Source organism: Canis aureus, chromosome 25 (assembly GCF_053574225.1).
Source record: "Canis aureus isolate CA01 chromosome 25, VMU_Caureus_v.1.0, whole genome shotgun sequence".
NCBI classification, from domain to species: Eukaryota; Metazoa; Chordata; class Mammalia; order Carnivora; family Canidae; genus Canis; species Canis aureus.
In genome coordinates this window covers 11,983,592-12,011,067 of record NC_135635.1, presented here as the reverse complement: position 1 = coordinate 12,011,067, position 27,476 = coordinate 11,983,592, and the positions used below count along the sequence as shown (strand labels likewise).

The window sequence follows — 27,476 nt, the reverse complement described above, 5'->3', positions numbered from 1 at the left end:
TAAAAACTAGGTACATGAAGGAGGTGTCAATTGCTTAAAAAAAAAAAAAAAAGAAAGAAAGAAAGAAAGAAAGAAAGAAAGAAAGAAAGAAAAAAAAAAGTCCCTAGTATTGAAAAGTCTGGGATAAAACTAGAACAGACTATGAAACATCAGAAAATTCTGTTCCTTTAGCAGCTATTGCTTCTAAATGCAAAGCAATTTGGGAATTTGTCTTCCTGTTTTCTCATTCCTATCCAGAGGTCTTTCCTCTTCCCAGGCACTCCCACTTGTGACCTAGAATTGACCACACCTGAGGGATAAGATTTCCAAGCAGGCTCTCTGTAGGTAGAACAGTCAAAATGACTTGCATTATTGATATTTTATTGGTAATATCAGCTGAGATTTCATTTTTGAATATTAACAGCAGCTGTTTTCTCTCCTTGCTGGAGAGGTTCTTGCTTAGTATGAAAGCCACTGAAACCCACATGGACATTCCTGCCCCCAGGAGGGTTTGAGCAAGGATAACTCTGAATAACTTGATGCTTCTCTATTAGGAAGTTCTAGAAAGGACTATGCTAATAAAACTTCCTTTAACAAATGACTTCGATAATTTATTAGAAGCAAATTTTAGCTCAAACCCAGTCTTATGGAAAAGTAAGTTTAAATGTGTATTTCAATGTTGAGGTGTGGGGCAACCTGAGTGGCTCAGTCAGTTGAGTGACCGAATCATGATTTCAGCTCAGATTGTGATCTCAGGGTCGTGATCTCAGGGCCGTGAGATTGAGACCCAGGTAGGGCTCCATATTCAGCTCAGCATCTGCTTGTTCCTCTCCCTCCCCCCGCCCCTCCCCCTGCTTATGTGCTCAAGCTCTCCCTCTTTCTCTTTCTCCCCCTCTCTCTCAAATAAACAAATAAAGTCTTTTTAAAAAAAAAGTCAAAAGGATGAGCCATTCCCTCTATATTAAAGATAAAGGAGCAACAATTTCTTATACACTCTCATTGTCAAGAGTGATAGTAGTAGTAGTAGTAGTAGTAGTAGTAGTAGTAGTGGCAGTAATGCATACAGCAAGTGTTTCATTAATACTCTTCTTCCCCACCCTCAAAAAGAAAGATTTCATAGAAATCTCCACCAGCCAGATTTGGAGGACATAAACTAACAAAGGCAAAGTCTCATAAATGACCTTGGCGACCCAGTGTGGGAGGTAGACAACAACCCTCCTTCATCCCAGGTGGAAAGTCTCTGACTCATGTAGCTTCAGATACTGCAGGGCCAAATGGAAAAGTTTGAATGCTGTGTTTTCTTTTGTTTTTTTTTTTTTTTTTTTTTTTTTCTGTTAGTGACTATAGCTACCATTAGCCATAACTACATGTTACTTATATCCTAAAATTATTTTTGAGTTCTCTATTCTCTAGGGGAAAAAAAATTGACTAAAGTTTTCTGAACAAGCAGCTGACATTTCCAAACCTACGTGGGGGAAGATAACTCTGCTTGCTGCATGAAGGATGAACAAGCTGATGGAGAGACGGGAGGTGCAGAGATAAGGTGCTTCTTGCAAAAGATGGTGCCAAGCCAAAGCAGCATAAAGGCAGAAAGGGGGAGGAGGTGATAGATAAAAGAGACAGGGTGAAAAATAAAAATCATTAGCAGATAGCTGCTGATGGTGGGGGGAGTGGGGGAGACAGAGGCATAGAAATGATGCTAAGGAACTGACTAGAGGAGAAAGCCATGCAGTGATAAGCTGTAAAGCAAGAATGCGTTCTGTGCTGTTTTACAGATGCTCATGAGCCCTGCCCGCGTGCCTCAGTGAATGGTGAACACCCTCTAGGACCTGCTCAAACAGCTGGGCTGATACCTGCCTCAAAGCACAAGGAGAGAAGCGAGCCCATGGGTGCTCCTCCACAGGGAAGGTTCAGGCTTCAGGACCAGACAAAGTTCAAATGGTAGCTTTATCAACTTTGACCTTAGATCACTTAGGTAAATTCTCAGAGCTCTGAGTTCTTTCTCAGCAGAATGAGTTGACATCACCCTCCTCGCCTTCCTCATAGAGCTATTTCAAGAATTAAATAAAGCCAGTAAAGCACCTGGCACATAGTAGGAACTCAAGAAATGATGCTTATTATTGCTACTGCTCTTACGCCCTGTCTTGTTTGTCTGTGTCAAACATGGCTAGTCATGGAGCCTACCCTGAGCCCCAAATTGATGGCCTCTCTGCCCCTTCCTGGTCCTTGCCAGCCAGGCTGCCCTCCTGAATTATCCTCCATGATGTTAATTATCATCCAATTGCTGCACCACTCTCATCAGACCCCACCCAATAGATTTGACCTATGAAGTTCTTACAGTAACACAAGTTCACTGTCACTTTGAATTAAGTCAGAACCCCAGGGGCCTGGGCATCCATGTTTTTCAAAGAGTCCCTCATGGTTCTACTGTGTAGGCACGGTTGAAAACCCATGACAAGGGATAGAGGCTATTTCTTTTTTGTTCAGTCCTCCTCAGCCTGGTCCTGCCAGGTCCCAGCACCCTCCCTTCCCTACTAAGCAGTTGTTCTCAAGTATGGTCCCCAGATCAACATCAGCTTCCCCTGGGAATATATTAGAGATAGAGATTCTCAAGCCCCACCCTGGACCTACCAACTCCAAAACTTGGGTAGGTCCCAGCATCTGTATTTTAACAAATTCTTTAGGTAATTCTGATGCACACAACTTGAGAACGGTGGCCCAATATATTCCAGTGGAAGTTCACACCACTTAATAGCCTCTGCAATAAAATGAAATGACCTGCCTGAGGTCCTGTTGAAGATGTTGCTAACACCCTCTGCAAACCAAGGATATAAAGAGAAATTCACCGGAGCCATACCCTTCCTCACCCAGGGCAGCCCTCTTCTTAATAGGTGATACAATGGGTGCACCCAGTCTGTGGCTCTGGAAACCCACACCCTCCACAGCCTGGCCACTCCATAGCAAGCAACAGAATTAATTCAGTGAAAATAATTCCAAGGTCAAAACCTGAGCTTGGAGTGAAGTAAGTCAGTCGGAGAAGGACAAACATTATATGTTCTCATTCATTTGGGGAATATAAATAATAGTGAAAGGGAAAATAAGGGAAGGGAGAAGAAATGTGTGGGAAATATCAGAAAGGGAGACAGAACGTAAAGACTGCTAACTCTGGGAAACGAACTAGGGGTGGTAGAAGGGGAGGAGGGGGGTGGGAGTGAATGGGTGACGGGCACTGGGTGTTATTCTGTATGTTAGTAAATTGAACACCAATAAAAAAAAGAAAAAAAAAGAAAAAAAAAAAAAACAAAACCTGAGCTTGAACTGTAGAGGTATAGCATTTGATATTTATACTGCCAACTGCTTTCTATAGAGTAGTATAGAAAGTGGTAGAGTATAGCACCTCCTACTATTTAATTTTTCAGGACTAACCATGTATTTGATGTTCCTAGGACATGGACTCAGATATCAACCTTACGCTGCTCATAGACTCTGCATTTTTCTCCCTGGGACCCCCTGAGCTAGGCTATAAAAAAGCACACCATGTTTACAAGTTTCAGAGCTGACTTCCAGCACCCAACGGCTGAGGCATTTCTTGCTCTGACCCACCCTGGGGGGAGAAACGAAACAGATCTTCAAACTCTTGGCCCCTCCTTGTAATGGCTCAGACATATTCTGTTATTAAAGCTTCCTCCTTAATTACTGACATACGTGCAATTCAAGTTACTTTCTTGCAATTATGTTATTCAGCAATAATTGGATTTCTAGTTTTAATTGGGCCCTAAATTAGCGATAGCTTTCATGAAAGCCATTACAGTGATTTCTAACTACAGTTTTTGCTGCTTTTTGAGTACATTATATTTCAAACAGAATGATTCACCAGTAGTAGAAGTCACAGCTGCAGTGAACTCTTACAGGGGTTTCTATTAATGATTACAAGTTGGGTGCTATTCTGTTGTAACTAAACATTTGCTGCAAATACTATCCATTGAGCACTGCTGTGTCACAAGAGAGGCTGTCTCCCGCCCAGGGTTAGAGTACACAATTCTGTTTGTGATGAAGATCCAGCCATGCAACCAGATATTAAGCTCAGTTAAATGGGGAAGAGACTCTATTTGTTACCAGCTGCTCCTGCAGATAAACACTCAAAAAAAAAAAAAAAAAAAAACACAAAATAAAACAAAACCAAATTATTCTTGAAAGCTATTGAAATCAAAATTTTGTTGAGCCTACAGAAAGCATTTCCCAGGATGTCTTCCTTTCCTACAGGGACTGTCTACTCAAAGCAGCCCAACAAATAGGTATGGAGGGTCGGCTGTGCATCAGTTATTGCAAAGACACTAAGCTAGTAACAGATGGCACCGTGATGCAGTTAAGAGAGCTTTAGGGGCTCCTGGGTGGCTCAGTCGGTAAGCATCTGCCTTTGGCTCAGGTCATGATCCCAGGGTCCTGAGGTCAAGCCCTCCCTGCTCAGTGGGGAGCCTGCTTCTCCCTCTCCTTTTGTTCCTTTCCCACCCCACCTCCACTTGTGCACACTCTGTCTCAAATAAATAGATGAAGTATTTAAAAAAAAAATAGAGAGACTGAGTCTGAGCTTTGGAGTCAGACCACCTGGATTAGAATCACAGCTCTGCAATTTCCTGGTTGTGTGACCTCGGCAAATTACTTAATCTCTCTGAGGTTCTATTTCTTCATTTGTAATATATATCACCAGGTCACTGTATGAATGAAATGACTTACTTCATGTAAAGAACTTTAAGAAGCATCTGGCACTTAGTCAACACTTATTAAATGCTAGTTCTATTATTTTAGTTCAAGATGGCAAGGACTTTATATTACCCATCACTGTATTCCCAGCATCCAGAATCATGACTGATAGATAATAAGTGCTCAATCGGTGTTTTTAGTCTAATGGTAAAACCCAAGACTACAGAAAGTATGTAGCAGAAGAGGGATTTGAAGGAGGGAGTCACCATTTGCTTCGACGTGGATGGAACTGGAGGGTATTATGCCGAGTGAAATAAGTCAATTGGAGAAAGAGAAACATTATATGGTCTCATTCATTTGGGGAATATAAAATATAGTGAAAGAGAATAAAGGGGAAAGGAGAGAAAATGAGTGGGAAATATCAGAAAGGGAGACAGAACATGAAAGACTCCTAACTCTGGGAACCGAACTAGGGGTGGTGGAAGTGGAGGTGGGCAGGGAGTAGGGGTGACTGGGTGACGGGCACTGAGAGGGGCACCTGACGGGATGAGCACTGGGTGTTATTCTATATGTTGGCAAATTGAACACCAATAAAAAAATAAATTAAATAAATAAATAAATAAATAAATAAATAAATAAATAAATAAATGAGGGAGTCATTGTGTCTAGTTTGGGGCATACCAGTCAGGACATTGCTGGGAAACAGATGAAACATTTAAAAAAAAAAAAAGAATAAGGAGCATTTCATGAAATAACTACTCACAAAGGTATGAAATAAATGAAGAGAGACAAACAAAATGGTGGAGCTCCACAGGGTTAAAAATATAGCACAGTATCATTACCACACCTAGACCTGAAAGGACCTGAAAAGGTGGAAGCTGTAGAGAGGGGCCTCTGATTGGACCACAGCCTTCAGTAAGGAGTGTAGTGTCAGCCACCTGCAGCCACACAGGAAGGGAGCCCGGAGAATAAATTCCCTTATCTTGTTCAATTGGCCAAGCCCAATAGGAAGCCAGAGGGGAGGGGCACCTGGGTGGCTCATTGGTTGAGTGTCTGCCTTTGGCTCAGGTGGTAATCCCAGGGTCCTGGGATAAATCCCATATCAGGCTTCCTCGAAGGGAGCCTGCTTCTCCCTCTGCCTAGGTCTCTGCCTCTCTCTGTGTCTCTCATGAATAAATAAGTAAATAATTTAAAAAAAAAAAAAGGAAGCCAGTGGTGAAATGACATAACTCATACAAGCCAGCCTCGTAGGCACAGACCAGAGTGGAGAAGGTTGGAAAAGTAAGTGGAGAACATTTAACATAAGGGAAAATTAGGAAAAGATTGGGTGGGGGTGGAATGTAATATGAGCCTTTAAGCAAAGTTGGGTTATACACAAGGTGAAGTTGAAAGGGTAGAGGAAGTCATGCAGGGTAGAAAGAATGCATGAGTAGATCAAGATCAAGATAGGGAAGGGCAAGACAGGTTGAAGAGACATAACTAATCCAATCCAATTGGCTGTAAAATAGGACACAAGTTTGTGAGGAAGGAGAGATAACACTGGAAAGATAGCTCAGGGCACGTCACAGAATGTCTCAAATGGCAGGGGAATGACCGGGGACTTGATTTTGGAGGCAGGAGAGGCCGCTGAAGTTGGGATCAGAGCAGACAGGGATCAAAGCTGTGGTTTAAGAAGACTGACTTTATAGTGGTGCATCAGAAAGACTGGAAAGAGGTGAGTGCTAGGGAGATGGCCCAAGAAGTTTTTCTACTAGTCCAGGGAAGAGAAAAATAAAGACTGAACTCAGGTGGAAGCAAGAGGAGTTGCTTGCTAGGGAGGCACAGGGATTAGGAGGGAAGTCAGGGGCAGGAGCAGGAGTTCAGAAAGAGGCAAAAATCATTCCAAAATGTCTGGTCTGGATGCCTAGAAGGAGGAAGGTGAAGATAGAGACAACAGCTTTAGTTCCTGGGGGCAGAAGAGTACTGACAAGGAAGTCGCTAACCGTCTGTCCACTCACGTCCTCCCCATGGACCCTGTATAGACACTCCCGGATTCCAGCCAGTTAGATTCTACTCCAGCTCATTTCTAGTTATGCTCATTCTTGTTACTCCTACAGCCCTCCTGGTTGACCTCATTTGGTTTCTTGGCTCATTTCTAGTCTCCTGCCTCCATATTATCCTGCAGCTCAAACCTGGTTCTAAGCCCAATACTCATTAACCTCGGGCTTTGAGCTGCTTGTGTGGTTACTCAGCTCTGGACCCACGTACACTCACAGGCCAGAGCAAAGCTGTCCAGCAGAACTTTCTGTGATGATCTTTATCTGCACTGTCCAGTGTGGTAACCACCAGCACATAGCCTCTACTCACATCTACTCACATCTACTGAGCACTTGAGATGTGGCTAATGAGACTGAGGAAATGAACTTTTAACATGATTTAATTTTAATTAATTCTAATTTCAACAGCCTCAAGGTCAGAAGCTCATTTCAATAGAGAAGATGGAAAAGAATGAAGGTTTGTTTAGAGTTTTTCCATTTTTAAACAGATTTTGCTGGGAACTAGCCGTAGGAGAAACTGTGGCAAGAATAAAGTTTGTCTTTGACCTATTTTCAGCCTTACTTCTCCTTTCTCTCCATACATATATATCATATCAGAAGCTACTTTCTGAGCTTCCCACAGACCTGACCCACTTTGCCCTGCTTCTCCTTGTGTGTCATAGTGCCCCCCCAACCTGTCCCTGCACTAGGCTAGGATTAAGAGCTAGGAAAATAAGACAAGGAGAGAAAGGCAGGATTAAGCAGGGCCAGGACCAATTGAACAAAACTGCCCCCCCCCCTTTGGGGGAAAGAAAATCCTAAATTTCACCCTAAATCCTATTCACCCTAAATCCTGTTTTTTCCATATTTCTCATGTTCAAAAATACTCCGTAATTTAATTATATTTGTCATTTAATGTTCCTCCCCCACAACAAATAGGAAATTGTGTCGTTAACACTCTGTTATACCAAATTACCTAGAGCAGAGTCTGTGAAATGAATGAAGTGGGCCTGGTGAGGGAAGACAAAGACTATGGCAAGTGGTCCAAGGAGTGAGTTTAAATTGGCATAAGATCCCAGACAGCAGCTGGAGGGTACAAGGAGGAGGATTTGGTTCAGGATTCAACCAAAGTGTGAAGCCTGTGTGCAACTCAGAATAATAGCTCCCTGACTAGCAGACTAGGAGCAATGGTGAAACCAAGCCTGAGGCCAGCAAAAAGGAGTGTTTGATCGATTCATTATGTCTGCCATGAGTGCAGAAGTAGTAGTCCAAATGCCCCATATTTGTCAGCTTTGACTAATGAAATTAAGAATTAAGGCTCCAGCCCCGTGACCTGTGATTTAGGTCAAGTATCCAGTCCAGTGAAGGAAATTGAGGTCACTGAAAAAACAAAAAGCACTCACCTAATCATTTAATGTATTAGACACAGCAAGGTGATATTTAGAAAAAAGGCCAGTTAGAAGGCCAAGAGGTACCTGGAGTCTCCCACAGATACATACAACATATTCCAAGGTAAGAGCTGCAAGATGCATCCATTGACGCAATCTATGTCTACTTACTATCTGTGTACCAAGCAAGCATCATTCTAGGTACAGAAGACACAGCATGAATAAAACACAAAATTCCCTGCCCTCGTGGAGCTTACCTTCTAGTGGGGGAGAGATAATCAGATCTGATAAATAGCAGTAAAAATTAAACAAGACACAGGGCCAGGAAGTACGTATGGAAAGAGAGTTGTTGAAATTTCAGATACAGTAGTCATGGAGGGCTTCACTCAAGATCCACCTCTTGTGGGCTTAAAAGCCTAATTACTACAGAATTGTGTTGGGTTTGCCCACATCCTTGTGGGACTGAGTTTGCAGAGGCCAGACTTGGTACCTACAGAACATTCCTTAGAGGGGAGCAAGATTCTGGCTCCTTTTGTTTTGAGACTGGTCTTGACTGGTCCTTCGGATACGTCCAGTAGCAGGGCCTTCCCATTGCATTCTCTCTTGGCACAGACAATGCAGCGGACATCCTTATCAATCTGGTGAAGTATGAACTCCTTTTTAGAGTGTTTGTGAAGGCATGAAGTAAAATACATGGCACTACAAAGGGAGCAAAATATATTGAAATAATAGCTACCAAATATTTTTAATAAATTTGTGACACAGTAATATATGCAGGTCTTTCTTAATGCATTCAACAATAAAATCTAGAGATACGTATAGTAACTACCACAATTTTGAAATGGTAATCTGTGAAAATATTATTTTGCTACATCTGCAACAACAAGAATATGATAAGAAAAAAAATCTGTGACTTTTTCAAAAATCTATTGCTGACAAGGTCTCTTGGGGTTTGTCATCTATATACATTGTTGAAGAAAATGCTAAATTTCAGCTAGAGGTTAGTTAGAATAAGGATGTGTTCTTTTCCCCATCCAAGTTCATGGAGACCTGAATGAAGCACCCTTTGCCTGGTCCTTTCCTGCCTTTTTTCATCTCCCCAGTAGGCAGTCGCTACTGAAAGCAAACCTTACACAGCTTCCGTAGGGGAGTGTTGATTCAGAGGGTCATTACCTTTCACTTGGAGGGAGAGTACTGCTGAGCCTTTTTTTTTTTTTTTTCCCAGTGAAACCTGATTATATGTAGTCATGAGTGAGATGGTCATGCATAGCTTATGGAGACCATCTCATTAGTCTATAATCAGTCTTCATAAAATGTATTCACTCAGCAAATATGTGTTGAGTATCCACTACGCGCCAGGCACTCTTCTAAATACTGGAGATACATCAGTGAACAAAATAGACACCCCCCCGTCAAAAAAATCCCAGCCCTCATGAAGTTTAGATTCTCACAGAGGGTGGTTGGGAGCAGCAGCAGTGTCAAACAATAAACAAAAATAAATAATACAAATGATACCGTAAGAAGATAGGTAGTAAGTACTATGAAAAAATACATAGGACAGTGTAAGGAGAACAGAGAACCCAGGCCAGGCCACGTGGTTTGGTGGCAGTAACACAAGAATGGAGGTCCCTGTCTTCTCCCTGCCGGTTGACTTTTCCTGGGCTTGGTTTCCCCATCTGTGAATGGAGAACCTTAGACTAGTCACTCTCCATTGGACCAGGTCAACAGTTAGAAAATTGTGACTGGACAACCATAGGGCGATGGAGGTGCCTCTGGGGTCTGGCAGAGAGATTCGATGGAGACCAAGTAGGCAAAGACTTGACTCACTCCCCGGCTTCAACTTGTGATCTGTGTTGGACGATGGGGCTGCAAATCAGATTTCGTTTGAAAATGTGTTTCGCTACCAACAACAACAACAACAACAACAACAACAACGAAGTCTGAAAACCAATAGGGGTCAGAGGATTTTTTTTTTCTTTCGAATAATAATGATAATTATCCGAAGGGAAAATCCTGACAGAGTCGCCTACTGCTGCTTCCATTCTGTGCTCCCCAAGGCCTGCCGTGAGGCCCCAGTTTCTTTTGGCTTTAATTCATGACTCTCCGCACCGAGGGATTTATGGTGACGATAATGAGTTTCAAAACAAACCTAATGAAATGTGCGCTCTCCTAGGATTGTGAGTTCCTAGAGCTAAAGCATTGATTTAGGGGACGGAATTCCACAGCAACCGGGAGAGGAGGCCGCCCCAGGAAGGGAACGCACCAGGCCGCCCCCAACCTCACGCCCTGCTCCACTCAGCCATGCCAGGTTGACTTTGGGAAGGGATCATCTGGTTGCTTCCGTGCAGAGCAGCCCTCCGACGTCCTCACCGCCGTGCCCACCTGGAGGAATCGTCTGAGACCCTCGGTCAGGGCCCCACTCGGCCAGGCGTCGGGCACAGCACACCCACATGACTGATCATACGGCTCCCCCCATAAATACTCCCCCACCGGGGAGGAGATTTACGATATTGTATCTTCAGTTCAATTTTCAGAACGATTTACAGCTCACACACATCCAGAAACTTATTACCAACTGCATTATTTGAAAACAAAGCGATAACTTGCTGTCCTCTGAGAGGCCCCACGGAGCCTCCCGCCGCCCGCTCCTCCCTCTCAGCCGTCTCTGCCTCCCCCGTTACTAGACGACAGATAACAAACCTCTTAAGTGAAATGACAGAGCACACGAGCTGCACGGTGGGCACCAGGCTATTAAGTGAGGAGCCTTCAGAGGAGCACCGATTTGTCTTCAGGCTGGGAAAGCTGACAGGACTTTGCAAGAAACTGAGAGGCTTCGAGCAGAGATGGCCCCAGGAAACAACGAACCCCCTCAGAGCACATGCCCTTGCTGCTAACACCGAGGCCCGGACACTGATTCTGTTCTTCCCATTCCATGTGCTCCTGACTTCATGGCTTAGACGCCCATCCCTAGCCCCCCAGGGTGACCTCCACGCCTGTGCCTGAGCCCTGGCTGCATACCAGAGCCCCCAAGGCAAAGCCCCCCACCCGACCTTGGTATTTCCACCTCAAGTGAGCTAGGGTAGGGCCCAGACCTTGGTATTTGTTTTAAACACAGAAACCGAAGATTCCAGAAGGAGCAAAGATAAGAAGCTCCGGCTTCAAGTCCCTGAGCTTTCCTTTCCTCAGCTGTGGCCGACAGGTAGTAGGCGCTTTGACAAACCGTGTGGATTGTGCACGCGGGCCTGGCACACGGTAGTGCCTCAGGAAACAGGCATTGAGCTAACTGGTGAATAAAGGCCAAGTTCTGGCGCGGTAATCATTGACAAATGGCAGCTAACATTGTTGCAGAATGCCATTTTAACACCTTTTAATTTACAGTTTTCTTTTTCTCTTCTTTTAAAGGTTTTATTTATTTGTGAGAGACACACAGGGAGAGGCAGAGACACAGTCAGAGGGAGAGGCAACCTCCCTGCAGGGAGCCTGATGTGGGACTGGATCCCAGGACCCCGGGATCACGACCTGAGCCAAAGGCAGATGCCACCCAGGTGCCTTAAATGTGCAGTTTTCATCACCAAAAATGTAATTATTTGACTCCTGCCTTCCCATTCTGAAGGCATTGTTTCCTTCCAGGACCAACATTTTTATCGCACTACCACATAATCAGGAGAACTACGAAATCAGATATAAGAAAAGTACCAACATCCAGCATCGACATGCATCTTTTTACCCTAAACGATTGTCATATGTCCTGTTTGTCTTTGTCTCTCCCTTTGCCCTTCCCCATTATTGAGAATGGATTTTTCCCCATGACCAACCTCATACCATCAGGAAAAAGAAAAACGATGTTCCTAAATTAAACACTTGCCAAGGCTGAGTGTATACCTCTGTTTATAAAGACAAAATCACAAGCTGAAGATTTTTAAATTAGAATTTCCACTTCAGTTCCAAAAGCATCAAGTCCTTTGCTGGTCAAGCAGGAGGGGGACCCCAGTCACACCTCCACGGGAAACGCATTTCCTTATAACACGTGCAGTACCATCACTCTGGCCCATTTCGATGGTTGGTGCCAAGAACCACACAACCAATCCACTGGGGAAGTAGCCCTGATGGTCAGCACTGGCGACAAAGACCGGTGAAAGGGTCAGTGCCACTGAGAAGAGTTCCAGGGACGATGAATGGATACACCTGCGTGCTCAGTTACCCCCGAGAAGAATTCTGGAAAGAAGCCAGTCATGTGGTCTACACTGCGGCCCATTCAAATGCAATTCATCTTAATTCCTCCTCCTGTTTTCTCCACACCACTTAGGTGGCACTGTGATTCACTGACACTAAATCTTCCTTTTAACACCAAGTACTTCATAGTCACGATTTAAAAACTTTTGACTTTCATTCAGATTTGGTCCCTCTGAAAGCCAACTTCAGACTGCTCTTTAAAATATGAATAATTTTCGCCCCCTCAGCCAATCGGGTCGGCCCCTGCCGCATTCTTTTGAGGTGCATGTTCCCCCAGGATCGCCTCCAATGCTTGCATCTTTGAAAAATATCGGTAATAAAAATTCAAATACATTCAAAAATGAACATAAATAAAACATAATTTCCTCCAAATGATTTATAAAATACTAAAACATTCACTTCCCTGTCTTTCTGCCTGTCAAGAGTGCCACAGCATATATCCTTGGGGTGGCAAGCTGCTCTGCTTCCCCTGCAGAGGCTTCCACGGGCGCTACCTTGACAACAGAGAACACCCAGAAGCCTGCCAGTCCTCACGGAATGTGGATCTCACTTTATCCATCAAAGTGGCAGGATGATTTCATCCGTGGCAAGATGGTATAGCTCTTTATTTCCTCCTCAGACGGCTCTAATTCTAGCAGAAACGCTCAGATGTGAAAATCTGTCAGGACAGCAACAGGTGGGGGACGGAGGACTGAGTCACCTAATCCTCCAGGGATTTTACTCTAGCCCTGATCTCAGTGTGAGGCACCATGGGGTGAAGCTCACTACCCCCCCCCCCCAGCCTTCCCCCATTCCCTGACAATCCCCAATTCCCTGTCTTGGTAACCACGAAGATAACCTAGAGTGGGTAGAAAGTGGTGGGTGACAGGTACAGAGTCCCCCGAAAACACAGATTACGAGGGCCCACTCCAGTGTTCCCGATTCAGTAGGTCTGTGGAAGGGCCCGAGAATCTGCATTTCCTTCCTCCCACCCCCCCAGGCTTTACTAAGATATAATTGACATATAACACTGTGCTAGTTGTGATGATTGGATGTACGTGTATAGTGCGAAATAGGGGCGCCTGGGTGGCTCAGTGGTTGAGCATCTGCCTTTGGCTTGGGTCATGATCCTGGGGTCCTGGGATCGAGTCCTGCATTGGGCTCCCTGCAGGGAGCCTGCTTCTCCCTCTGCCTATGTATCTGCCTCTTCTCTCTCTGTGTCTCTCATGAATAAATGCAATCTTAATAAATGAATGAACGAATGAATGGATGAATAAATAAATAAATACATACATACATACATACTGTGAAATAATTACCACAAGGTTAGGTAACAGATGTGGTACCTCACATAGCTGCCCATTTGCATGTGTGCGTGATGAGAACTTTTTAAGGTCTACTCTCTCAGCAACTGTCAAGGATGCACTAAAGTATGCTTAACTACAGCCACCATGCTGTAGTCCCCCTCCAGAACTTATTAACCTTATAAATGGAAGTTTATACTCTTTGATCCCCATCTCTCCCAACCTTCCCCATCCTCTACCCCTGGCAAGCACCAATCTACTCTGTTACTATGAGTCTCGTTTCTTTAGATTCCACATATCCCACTATATGAGATCATATAGGATTTGCCTTCCTCCGTCTGACTTACTTCACTCAGCACAAAAGGCATTATCTTTTTTGAGACCGTGATTTCATTTCCTTCAGATACATGCCTAGAAGTAGAATTGCTGGATCATATGCTAGTTCTAGTTTTAGTTTCCTGAGGAAGCGCTGCACTGTTTTCCTACAACGGCTGCACCGATTTACATTCCCCCCAACAGTGTACAGGGTACCCTTGTCTTCACATCCTCGAGAGCATTTGTTACCTCTCGTCTCTTTGATTATTGCCATTCTAGCATGTGTGAGGGGACATCTCTTGTGGTTTCGATTTGCCTTTCCCTGAGGATGAGTGATGTTGAACATCTTTTCGCGTACCTGTTGGCCATTTCTATGTCTTCTTTGGAAATCTCTATTCAAGTCCTTTACACATTTTTTAATCAAATTACTTGTATTTTTGCTGTTGAGTTGTATGAGTTCCTTGTATATTTTGGATACTAAATCCTGTTAAGGAATAAAATGTGGAAAGTGCTGTAGAGAAAGTGTGTACTATTATTGAGTTGTATGAGTTCCTTGTATATTTTGGATACTAATTCCTTAACAGATATATGATTTGCAGATATTTTCTCCATTCTGGGTTGCCTTTACATTTACTTGATTGTTTCTTTTGCTGTGCAGAAGCTTTTTGGTTTGATATAGTCCCATTGTTTATTTTTGCTTTTGTTGCAGGTACTCTTGACACGATGCCCAAAAAATCATTCAAAAGACCAAAGTCAAGGCGTTTTTCCTCGAAGTTTTCATCTACCAGTTTTGTGGTTTTAAATCTTACATTTAAATCTTTAACCCATTTCGAGTTAAAGATTGGGGCCCAGTTTTATTCTTTTGCATATGGATATGCAGTTTTCCCAACACCATTTATCAAAGGAACTATCTTTTCATTAGCTCCCTTGTCAAATATTAGTTGACTACAGATGCATGGGTTTATTTCTGGGCTCTAGATTCTGTTCCATTGATCTATGTGTCTGCTCTTATGCCAGTATCTTACTGTTTTGATTACTATAGCTTAGTAATAGAGATTGATAGCAGGAAGTATACTATGTCCAGCTTTGTTCTTCTTTCTCAAGATTGCATTAGCTGTTTGGGGTCCTTAACATATCTGTTTTTATTTCTTTAAAGTCATTGGAATTTTGATAGGAGTCACATCGAATCCACAGATGACATTAGATATTATGGACATTTTAACAACATGAATGCTTCCCATCTATAAATATGAAAACATGAACACAGAAAGTATTTATTTGTGTTTTCCTCAGTAATTTTCATCAGCGCTTTATTGTTTTCAGGGTACAGATCTTTCACCTCCTTGATTAAATATATCCCTAAGTATTTTTTTATTCCTAAGTATTTTATTGTTTAGGTTGCTGTTGAGAATAGGATTGTTTTCTATTTTATTTTATTTTTTAATGTAGGCTCAATGGGTCTCATGACCCAGAGATCAAGAGTCTCATGCCATACTGATTGAGTCAGCCAGGTGCTCCTCTTTCTTTTTCAGATAGACTGATGTTAGTTACAGAAACTCAACTGATTTTTGTATGTTGATTTTTGTATTCTGCAACTTATCTGAATTTATTTATTAGTTTGATCAGTTTTTTTTTTTTTTTTTTTTTGGTGAAGTCTTTAGGGTTTCCTACATAGAAGATCGATCATGTCATCTGAAGAAACAATTTTACTTTTTCCTTTGTCATTTGGATGCTTTTTATTTCTTTTCTTGCCTGATTGTTCTATCTAGGACTTCCAGTCTCTCCAGTCTCTCCAAATAGGAGAGGTGAGAGTGAGCAGCCTTGTTTTATTCCTAATCTTAGTGGAAAAGTTATCAATATTCCACTACTGAGTATGATGTTAGCTGTGAGCATGTCACATATGGCCTTTATTATGTTGAGTCAAATTTCTTCTATACGAAACAGGTTAGAATCTGCATTTCTAACATGTTCCCAGGTGATGCTGATGTAGTTGGACTAGAAACCACATTTTGGGAAAAACTTGGATCTCAGGAATAAAGATCTTCCTTCATGGGACTCAAGTGGGAATGGGGTTGTGCTCAGGATAATTCAAAATGTACTAGACCTGATGAAATCATATTCCATAGAAAGACTTCGGGACTATGTGATTCCCAGGAGATTCTCTATACACACACACACACACACACACACGTAGGAAGATGCAGGGCACACTGCAAATAATTCAAAATAAATTAGACACATGGTCAATCCTTCCCCTTGAATAAATCACACACTAGTGGAGGAAAAGATACAAAAATAAAGAACAATGTGGAAAGTGCTGTAGAGAGAGTATGTACTAAATGTGGCTAGAGGGATCCCTGGGTGGCACAGCGGTTTGGCGCCTGCCTTTGGCCCAGGGCGCGATCCTGGAGACCCAGGATCGAATCCCACATCAGGCTCCCTGCATGAAGCCTGCTTCTCCCTCTGCCTGTGTCTCTGCCTCTCTCTCTCTCTCTCTCTGACTATCATAAATAAATAAAATTTTACAAGAATGTGGCTAGAGCCCAAAAGAGTAAGCAATTAACCACCCCCGGAAGTTAGGAAAGTTTTCAAAAAGAAGGTGGAATGGGTACTTGAATAGTGAATAGAAGTAGAAAGGTGAAATAGGGAGTTTCAGGCTCTGAAAGGAGCAGATATGAAAGACAGCTTAGGCAGCTGAAAGAGGCTGGTATACACAGAAAATAACAGAATTTCATGTGTATTTGAGGAATGTTTAGAGAGGAGCATGTGTAGATCTCTAAATGTCATTCTAAGGAGTTGAACCTTGTAATAACCAAAAGATTTTCAGGTCAGATCTATGTTTGCATGAGAGACCAGCTCACTATCCTCCTGGAATTATTTTGGCTCCAGTTCAGTTCCCTAAAGCCTCCAAAGCCTCCAAATCCATCCTGGAGTTTGAGGAAGGGTTGACCACAGAAATCAAATAGACTCAATAAATTTACTGAGAAATTGAGACACAGCACAGAGACCACCCAACAAGCTGCTATCTGGAGGCTACGACATACAAGGGTGAGATCTCAAGAAGCTCACATGGCCAGATATTGGCAGGAATTTTCAGAGTTGGGCCACCTGATGAGCCACCCATGCATGTCAGCCATGTGAGTGTTCTACTGGTAGTAATGAGGCTGTGGAAACTGCTTGATGTAAAGTCACTGAACACGACACAGACATGAATCAAGTATACAATAATGATAAAAGGTAATAAGATAGCTACTGTATGAGCATGAATTTTGTAGTAAAAAAGTTCAGATGGGGACGGCTGGGTGGCTCAGCTGTTGAGCATCTGCCTTAAGCCTAGGGCATGATCCTGGAGACCTGGGATCGAGTCCCACGTTGGGCTCCCTGCATGGAGCCTGCTTCTCCCTCTACCTATGTCTCTGCCTCTGTGTGTGTGTCTCATGAATAAATAAATAAAAGCTTCTTTAAAAAATTCAGATGTACAAAACCAGAACTTTTGAAAAATTATTTCCCTATAATTCACCTACCTTATAGCCTTCAAACCTCCATTTCACCTGGAGCAGAAAGCTTTGTCTAGTAACTTCCAGGAAAACTCAATCAATTCAGACTACTCACCCTCTCCTTTTAATTTTTGTTACCCAGAGACTGTTTCAACCATGGGGACTTGAGTAGCCATTGTGTGCCACTGGTAGACAGCATCTTGTCATATCTTGTGTCTACTACTTGGTCTTATGTTGTGTCTACTACTAACATATCTAGCCAGATGTTTTTACTCTTTGGGTCACTAACCACACTGCAGCTGCTCTGAACCATGCAGGCTCCCCTCTGCCCTCTGAACATCAGAGCTACGCTGGGCTATGCTGATTCACCTGCATCCTTCTTACTTAGATGTCAGGGCTCTCAGGTTCAGTGTCCACTGAACTTCAGTGTCCACTGAAGTGTGCCACTTCTGCACCCCTCTCAAGGACAAGAAAATTTTGTCTACTCTTCCACACTACTTCAGGGATGAGGAAACTTGATGATCGTGGGCTGTCAACTCTTCACTTTTTAAGTAAACCACTCTACCATTTTTAATCTACTGCGATTCAGTTGGTGCAGAGAGAAGGTCCTGAATCTAAGAGGCTTTCTGTCTTCTCAGGCTTCACCCAGGAAGCAAAGCACAAGTATTCCTTCTCTGGAACTTCCTCCAGACTTATCCGGGCTTTCCATTGTCTAACTTCCGCCAAGAACTCATCCCAGGTGGTATGGGATCCTTTCTCCAGCACGCACCAGCTCTGATTATAGCCCTTCTAATCAACCTCCTACCACCAACTGATTGAATTCATGTGTCTTTTTGAGCACTAAAAGTGATTACGATATATTTTTTTTAAATAAACTTCAGGGGTGCCTGGGTGGCTCAGTTGGTTGAGCGTCCAATTTTTTTATTTAGGCTCAGGTCATGATTTCAGGGTCATGAGATCAAGCCCCGTGTCAGGCCCTGCACTCAGCACAGAGTCTGCTGGAGATTCTCTGCCTCTGCCCCTCCCCCAGCTCGAGCTCTCACTCTCTTTCTCTAAAATAAATAAATAAAATCTTTAAAAATAATAATAATTAACTTCAGCTACTTCCAAATAATTTGGATAATATACCTGGGTCACTCATTTATTAATTTATCATTCATATCTACTATTATATCAAATATATCCTAAGCACTAGGATATGTCAAGATATAAAACATGAAAAAAATCTCTACAGGGGCACCTGTGTGACTCAGTCAGTGGATTGTCCAACTCTTGGTTATGGCTCAGGTCATGATCATAGAGTCATAGGATGGAGCCCTGTGTTAGGCTCCATGCTGGGCACAGAGTCTGCGTGGAAGTCTCTCCCTCTCCTCCTGTGCCCCTCTCCTCACTCATACTCGGTCTCTCTCTCTCTCTCTCTCTCTCAAAAATAAATTTTTAAAATCTTTTAAAATATTTTTAAATAAAATTAAAATAAAAATTTAAAAATCTCTGGACTCACAAAGCGCCTCCTTCGAACAAGGGAGGAGACTATAAACTATAAGTGCAAAACTTATTATATTATTATATTTGGTATACTGTAAATTCCATAAGATTGCATAATAGAATATTAGAAGATGACACATGTTATAGGGGGAAAAAATCCCAGTGCTAGAGGCTGAATGCAAGCCAATAAATCAAGTTCTACAAGTATGGGGCCCCTGCACCAGTATTTTCTAACAGCTCCTCCAGTGATTCTAGTGTGTAGTTGGACTTAGAACCATTGCCCTTGTCTATGGAAATTATCACTAATACCGTGTGTGGGGTTCTTTGTTTTTTCTTATTAATTCATTTATTCATTAATTCATTCAGTAAACAGATGTTTGTTTATTTAATATTTATGTATTTGCATGTGTTTGTTTAAATATTTATTTATTAAAATACAGTGCCTCCATTTTCCAGCCTGTTCTAAACACCAGGGATACAACAGTGAAGAAAAGAGACAAGGTCCTTCCTTGCTCTCATGCTGCTCCTTTCATGCTTTTTCCTTTCATCATTTCATTAATTCTCACAACACAGTTATGCAGTGATATTTATTAGCCCCTCTTCACAGGTGAGGAAACTGAGCCTTCAAGTTCAGACACTTGCCCAAAGTCTTACAGCTACTACATGACAGATCTAGGACTCATAGCCAGGTCAGAAAGAACCAAAAGACTATATTCTTATAACCTCTCTCACGGCATTTCCCAGTGAAAGGCCCTTATTCATGTTTCTTTCCATCTTATTTTCACTACTTCATGATGGACCAGTTTCATGATATAATTTAATGGAATTAAATTTGAACAGCTCAAAATTGCATAATTGATTACATTCAGTTTCCATCACAAATTACTAATTTGATTCACACCTGCTGATGTGACACCTGGAAGAAGGGAGTCAATGTGGGTGGGTGGTTAGGCCTTATTGGTCTACAATAGATGTGCTAATTGCATAAAATAAATGTTATTTAAAAATTTCCAGTGGGCTGTGATTAGGCAAGCCACATTGCTATCATCAGCTTACCTGTTGGACACCTGGAAATTATTGTAATCAGCCTAGTAAATTCTGAAATTAATTTTCATTAAATCTCCCTATTGATTCATTGAGACTATCTCAGTGTATCTTATGAGATGTTCTCACTGTATCTCTCATACACAGAGATATGCATCTCATAGGATATATCATACATAATATGACATATTTATTCAAGTTCTAAATCTTTATCAACATTTCACATTCAGTATAATTGTGAGTTATTTTAATGATAGATGCTATTCTGAGCTGAATAGCGTTCCCCCAAAGCTCAAATGTTCAAGCACTGGCCCCCAGGATCTCTGAATGTGACTGTATTTGGAGATAGGGCCTTTTAAAGAGGTGAATGAGTTAAATGAAGCCATTAGGGCATCCAATGTAACTGGAGTCCATTATAAAAAGAGAAAAATTTGGGCGTACAGAGAAATATCAGGAATGCACACACACAGAGGAAAGACCATGTGAGGACACGGCGAGAAAGTGGCCAACTGCAAGCCCAGGAAAGAGGCCTCAGAAGACACCAAACTTGTCAATCCCTTGATGTTGGACCTCTAGCCTCCAAACTTTGACAAAACAAATGTCTGTTGCTTAAGCCACCCTGTCTGTAGTATTCTATTATGGCAGCTGTAGAAACTAAAATGAATACATGTGCATATTACACTCAATTTAACAAATAATACCACCCTATGTCTGAGGTAAAACTATACTGTTGGAGACGTCGTAGACCCTTTTGTCAAAGAACTTAGAGACTCTTAGAAACACACCTAGATGAGACAATTAGGAATAACAGAAGGTCTAATGGAGGAAAGAGCTACCCTGAGGGGATCAAACCAAGGCAGATCAACATGGATCACAGAAAGAACAGAGTTTTGAAAAGAAGGGAGGCATTGAGGTTGGGTGGGGTGGGAAAGGAATGGAGAGTAGAGAGCGAAGGTGTATGAGACAGTAAAACACAGAAGACAAGAGTACATGCTTTGGAGCAGTCATTGCCACTTACTAGATATGTGATCTTCAGCAAGTTGCCTTCAAGTAGAGATGTTAAAGCACACTGCAGGGTTGTGGTGAAGGCTCACTGTGACAGTGCTAGAGGAGCAATTTGCTGGCATGAATTAATCTCTCAATAAGTGTAATAGGAATCTGGGGGGACAGTCTCACTCAGAAAAAAGATTCAGGTGTGCCAGGTGCTGTTTTAAACAGTTCACAAGTATTAATTGTTTATACACTCATAATGTATATGAGTACATACTCCATTGAGTAGGCCTGTTACTAATTATCCCTATTTTATAGATGAAGAAACTGCACTGGGAAAATGTGGCATAAGTAGCCCAGAGCTGCAGTTAGTAACAGAGGAGGGATCAGAGTGCAAATAATTCTGCCCCAGAGCCGCTACACTACACACGCACGCAGACCCACATCTAAAGCATGTAGAGTGCTCCACATAAACAAGCTCTTAGAGTCCTCTTGACTTATTAATGAGGACACTGAGGCACAGAGGGGGTCCTAAGTTACTATATTATGACATATATGTAGCAGGAAAGCAGCAGAGCTGGAATTCAGATTCAGTCTTTCCTAATCGTTGCCCCAGATCTTCCTTCAGCTCAGCCCTGGCTCTTTTCAAAATATGTTAAACTGGAAACTTTCAGGAGTTTTATCTCTTTTTTTTTTTTTTTTTTTTTCCAGGAGAATACAGACTTTACAACCTTCCCAAAGAATTCTGCTGACTTTCGCCAGACTCTGGGTACTTCCTACTTCTCCATGTGACTATCATGAACAAAAAAAAAAAAAAAAAAAAACCTATCAGACTCGGGAACTGATAAAACCAAAAAAAAAAAAAAAAAAAAAAATCTCAAAATGTGAATTCTGTGACTACAGGGAGAAAAAGAAAATTGAAATACAATAAGTGTATGTATGCATAATAAAAGCTAATATCAGTTAAGGCCCTAGTCTATGTCCAGCACATTAACTGCATATTCTCATTGAATCCTCACACCAACCCTTAGAGATAGATGCCATTAGAGATGAGGAGACTGGGGATAAGCCAGATGAAGTAACTCATTCAAGTCTGAAAAGCTGCCAGCGGGGGAGCAGGGGAACTCAGAACCAGAGCTGTCAGGCTTCGATGCCCACTCTCCTAACTCTACACTCTATTACCTCCAACGCTCTTCTCCCTACTTCACTCACACTTGGATGCCTTACCTTCTCTCCAAATCCTAATCGTGTTCCAAAGCATCAGTTCCCAATTTCCCTGTCCCACCCACAGCCATTTACACCAAAACACAGGCAGCAAAATCACCCCCGGTGCCTGGTTCTTGTAGCTTCCTGGGCCCCACCCCCCTAACTAAATGAATCTATAACTGAGGAAAGTGGGGTTTGACTCTGCACTGGGGGGTTCTGAAGCTCACTAATGTTTGAGAATATTGCCTTGCACTGCCCCGCATGAAATTTGTGTACTAATTACAAGTTGACCCAGAGGACATTTGGAGTCAAGCAAGAGTTGCATCAGCTCCAAGTAGATTTGTTACAAAGATAGGTATCTGACATTTCTCATAAAGCAAGACACAAACGTTTATTGGGCTCTTAAATTAGCTGACCAAAGCTGGATTATTCATAATGTAGCTTAACTACAGAACTAGTTGAATTTTGGTACTAATAACTGAAGAATCATTAAGTACAGACACAAAGAGAAAACATAGTAGTTTGCAAAATGCTTATTTCCCGGGGTTCATGTTTACTGCCTATTTGTGAGTCAAAGAGTATCCATACCCTTTTGACATTTCCACTCCAAACACACAGATGTATAAGAAAGGAAAATGGGTACCAGACATTTAAATCAAGGTCTGTAAGAAGCCACTTCTAAAAGCCAGGTGGCTAATTCAAATTAGAAGGAGGAGCCAAAAAAAACCCCACATTTTCAATAACATTTATGAAGCACTGATTTCCCTTTCTTCCTAACCTAGACATACTCCATTCACTTCAGAAATACCACCCTGAATACAAACGTGATTAACAATGATGATTTGGAGTATTTACAGTAAAGCAGCTTCATCAATATTAATGAACATTTATTGAGCACCTACTATGTAAAATGAAATAAAGATTTGAAAAATACTGAAGCTGTATGCCATGGAGACCTAAAAATTTCAGTATCTGAAAGAATGATTAAACAGAGTCCTGAGAGGACATGGAGCATTTAAGAAGCTTCTACATTCAGTCTGACCAAAGGGATCATAAAATAATAATAATAATAATAATAATAATAATAATAATAATAATAATAAAAACCTAGAATATAAGTTTTCCCAACTGCCTCATCAACTAGCAGGATTCAGGAAGCAGCAACAGCCTTCTCCTAGCCACCCTTGTATCTCTCCAGAGCAACTGTGGTTGAACAAATGATTCCTTGGCCTGCTCAATGACTCCAGATAATTTAACAAAAAAAATCCATGCATCTTCTACCACATTATTTTTTTAGTATCTGTTAAGAAAGTGCATATTGTTGAAGGTACCATAAATTCAGTATTATCTTAACATTAACTTCTATTTTATTATGCACAGCAGTATCTACATTCATATATCTAAAAGGAGTTAAATCAAAGGATTATTCAGTCTACAAGCAATGCTTGGTGCACTGGGAAATTAGAAGATGCTCGTAATAATCTCAAGGGCCCAGAGGAGAGGGGTGAGTCCCACAGGCCAAGATCTGTTGCCCTGGCCTATTATCTCAAAGGATTTCCTCCCAGACTCCTCTCCTTAATTGGTCTTTTAAAAGAGGTCCCTAATGCCCCAGTGAAAACGGGGAGGTTACACCTGTTTGGAAATGGGAAGGCTTACAGCAAACACTAGCTTCTCCAGATGGTTTACAGCAGCATTTTTGAAAGCGGTCAGGGTCTTCACAGTGTGTAGAATCGGGGACTGAGACTAGATTGTCCCAGAGCAACTCTTACATTCTCTCTGAAGATCTGATTTCACCTCAGAGGATATCCTGACTGCCATGCAGCATGGTAGGTAGTAAAAGGATGAAGGAAAAAAAAAAAAAAGCATTGTCAAGCAGGTCGTAAATGTCCAATTCTCTCTAAGGGAGGCGAGCATTGTCCTTAAGAATAGTTACACTATAAAGCTGTAGGCAGCAGAGAAGTGGGTAAAGCAGATCATACTTAAGGTTTATTTCTCAAAAGTCAAACATGATTTCAGTTTGGGGTCATCCACCAAGCATGAAGGTTGTGGATAACAGTATTATTAATATTCCATAAATTCTTTATATAGTACTCAGAGGAAAATCATCATTTGTAATATTTATCTGGTGCTTGAATGAGAACATGTGATAATATGACAATTCAATTTTCTACTTTGACATTTCAAATATGACCAAGTCATGATAATCAATCAGTAATACATTTATCATCTACATGAAGCCAATTATGCGCCAATAATCAGTGAAATTTCGAACTTGTAACCTAGACCCGTGTGCAGTGGCGACAGGGAAGGTGGAGACATTTGCTATAATTATGCTGTTATTGCTTCTAACAAAATGTTTTATACCTGAAAGGGCAGGCAGTGCTTTTAAAACCTCAATTCGAGGCTGGCTCTTTATTACAAATTGCCTTTTGAATCATAAGCTTTTTAGAAGGGCAACAGGAGACGCAGTCATCATAGGACAGCATGAGCAGACGGCTTGGGAATCAGATAGACGTGGTTCAAATCCCAGTTCTGCACACATCAACGGAGTGACCCCCGGCAAGTGATTTACACACTCTAAGCCTCAGTCTTCCCATCTATAAAGCGGAGGCAATAATTACCCCACAAGGTTGACTAAGGATTGGTACTCAAAAAAATAGGAGCTCTCATGATAACCATAAGCCTAAAACTGAAGCCTGAAGGTTTAGGTCATGTTTTAAAAAGAATAATTTTAAAACTTCCTATCTAAGTGAACCAAGGCTGAGAGAAGAAAAACATTTAAAACCTAGCACTCATTATAATCAAGTATCTTTTAAAATATTCTGATTGCCAGACAACAATTATTTGCGCTATTTTAATATCATAAAACGGTTGTACTTCCTTCTTTGTTTATTGCATTGTGAAATCCCATGTTAGAATTACAGGCATGTAAACCAGGGCCATTAAGAATGGCTGCAAAAGGCACTTACTGATGCATCATTTAGCCTGCAGCCTGTCTTTGGAAGAGAGAAACCCAAATGGCCCCTTCTTTCAAATATCACCCAGATATACAGTGTTCATTTGAGATCATCTAAATAGTGTTTGTGTGTGGGCATGCACACATGCGTGCATGCATTTTAACTCAACTTTCAGTGACACCTGATATTTTTCTTCCCTTATGAGACAGTTAAGAATACTCTCTGTGACAAGGATGGATATGGAGGTAGCCAATAGGCATGGGATCTGCCGCCGTAGGAATCTTCCCACCCATCTCTCCCACGGTCCCAAATAGCAGGCCTAAGCCCTTGTGAAACTACAGAGTGGTTGCCAGGGGCCCTTGAATCAGTATGAGCGCAACCAGTCACAGCGTGCAGAACCCACAAAGCAGATTATCACAAAGAATGCGTGTTTCAGTCACCTACCTACCCGCTGTACGATCACCACCTCAACATGTGGGAGCTTGAAACAAAATTGCTCTCCAATAACTCTGTGGGTTGACTGGTGGTTCCTTGCTCTGCATGGCATCAATGGGAATGCTGGATGGCTGCAGCCGACTAGGGACTTGATTGGGCTAGAACATCCCAGATGGTTCACTTCCATGATTGCCTGCTAATGGGTCTTAGCCAGGAGCTCAGCTGAGGCTATCAACTAAAACACCCACAGGTGGACTCCACATGTAGTCTGAGTTTCTTACAGTTTGGTGGTTGGGCGGCAAAAGGTAGCACCCAAAAAAGGGAGCAGGACAAAGAACCAGATGGAAGCAGCAGGGCTTCTATGGCTTTGGCTGGGAAACCACACAGTGCCATTTCCACCGCATCCTACTGGCCAACAACTCACAGGGCTAACCTGACTTAAGGGCAAGGCAATTAGACCTTAATTACTTCTTGATGTGGGAATACTGCTATCTTTCAAGTGTTTCTCAATGTGTAATTGATAAAATACAAACTAATTGAAGGCAGGGACGCCTGGGTGGTTCAGTGGTTGAGCATCTGCCTTCTGCTCAGGACGTGATCCTGGTATCCAGATCGAGTCCCACATCTGTCTCCCTGCATGGAGCCAGCTTCTCCCTCTGCCTGTGTCTCTGCCTTTCTCTCTCTCTATCTCTGTGTCTCTCATGAATAAATAAATAAAATCTTAAAAATTAATTGAAGGCATACTGAATCATTGGCAAATTTCAGTCATTAGTTATCAGTTATCTTTTCAATGAACTCATAAAAATGTGTACTCTATCAAGATGATTAAGAATTCAAACTCTGCAGACAGGTTTGAATTTAAATCCCTAGATCTATGGGTTGCATAGCCTTGAGAAAATCCTGAAGCCTCATTTTCTCTACTTCTAAATGGGTGGTCGAAGGGGACTTCACAGAGTAGTTCCAAGGATTGGACAAGAAAATGCATAGCAGATGTCTAGGACTCAGAAACAGCTCTTATAAAAAAGAAAGAAAGAAAGAAAGAAAGAAAGAAAGAAAGAAAGAAAGAAAGAAAGAAAGAAAGAAAGAAAGAAAGAAAGAAAGAAAGAAAGAAAGAAAGAAAGAAAGAAAGAAAGAAAGAAAGAAAGAAAGAAAAGAAAAAAGAAAGAAAGAAAGAAAGAAAGAAAGAAAAGAAAAGAAAGAAAAGAAGAAAAGAAAAGAAAAGAAAGAAAAGAAAAGAAAAGAAAAGAAAAGAAAAAAGAAAAGAAAAGAAAAAAGAAAAGAAAAGAAAAGAAAAGAAAAGAAAAGAAAAGAAAAGAAAAGAAAAGAAAACAGCTCTTATAGCTACTGTAATGTCAGGAAGCTACAGTAACAGAGCTAACTCTGGCCCCTTCCCTGGTCCCCTCCCCCAGCCCCCAACCCCCAGCCCCCAAGGCCTTCCCTCACTTCCTCCTGTATGTTATTTGAACGAGTGATTGCGACAATGCCTGCTGTGGCTGGAAGTGTCTATAGCTAGAAACTCACTAGAGAGATATTTTAATACTGATTTATGCAAAATATGTATTAACGTCAAACATAATTTAAGGGTCAAGATGTTGATGGAAGAAAAGGAAAAACTGGAAAAGTACCCTTATTATAATCAAAAATTCTTTTTAAATTCTCAAAAGCCCACCACCTGACAAGCCAAGAGCCAACTCCTACATATTAATCACACATGGTAGGTTGGTTCTGGTCCACTTGTCACATTTCTTGGGACAAAACTGACCAAGAGGCAGCAGTGGGCTCTAGTGAGTTAAAAGCAGTCTCCAGGTGCACAGTGGGCAGATGCATTCCCAAGCCAATGGAAGCAGGACCAGGAGGGGCTGCAGGCCAACTCTGAGCAGATAACCAGAAACCTAAAGAACTTCTGAATCCAGCCTGTGCAGTTATTTTAACACAAGTAGATTACATC

At 41.9% G+C, this 27,476-nt stretch overlaps 1 protein-coding gene and 1 long non-coding RNA gene across 3 annotated transcripts in view; one reads left to right on the top strand and one right to left on the bottom strand.

Annotated features, from left to right (window-relative positions):
* LOC144297599 (uncharacterized) overlaps positions 1-9,451 on the bottom strand; it is a 38,179-nt gene extending 28,728 nt beyond the window's left edge. For both annotated transcript variants that reach the window (XM_077871856.1, XM_077871857.1), the window contains exon 1: positions 8,578-9,451. In XM_077871856.1, coding sequence (XP_077727982.1) covers positions 8,578-8,711 — 134 coding nt within the window. In that variant the 5' untranslated portion in view covers positions 8,712-9,451. The remainder of the gene's footprint in view (positions 1-8,577) is intronic.
* Positions 9,452-12,839: 3,388 nt separating this feature from the next.
* Positions 12,840-21,897, top strand: LOC144297598 (uncharacterized). The gene is made up of 2 exons (XR_013364562.1): positions 12,840-12,992; positions 21,642-21,897. It is a non-coding gene; the product is annotated as an uncharacterized LOC144297598 (long non-coding RNA).
* Positions 21,898-27,476: the final 5,579 nt, after the last annotated feature.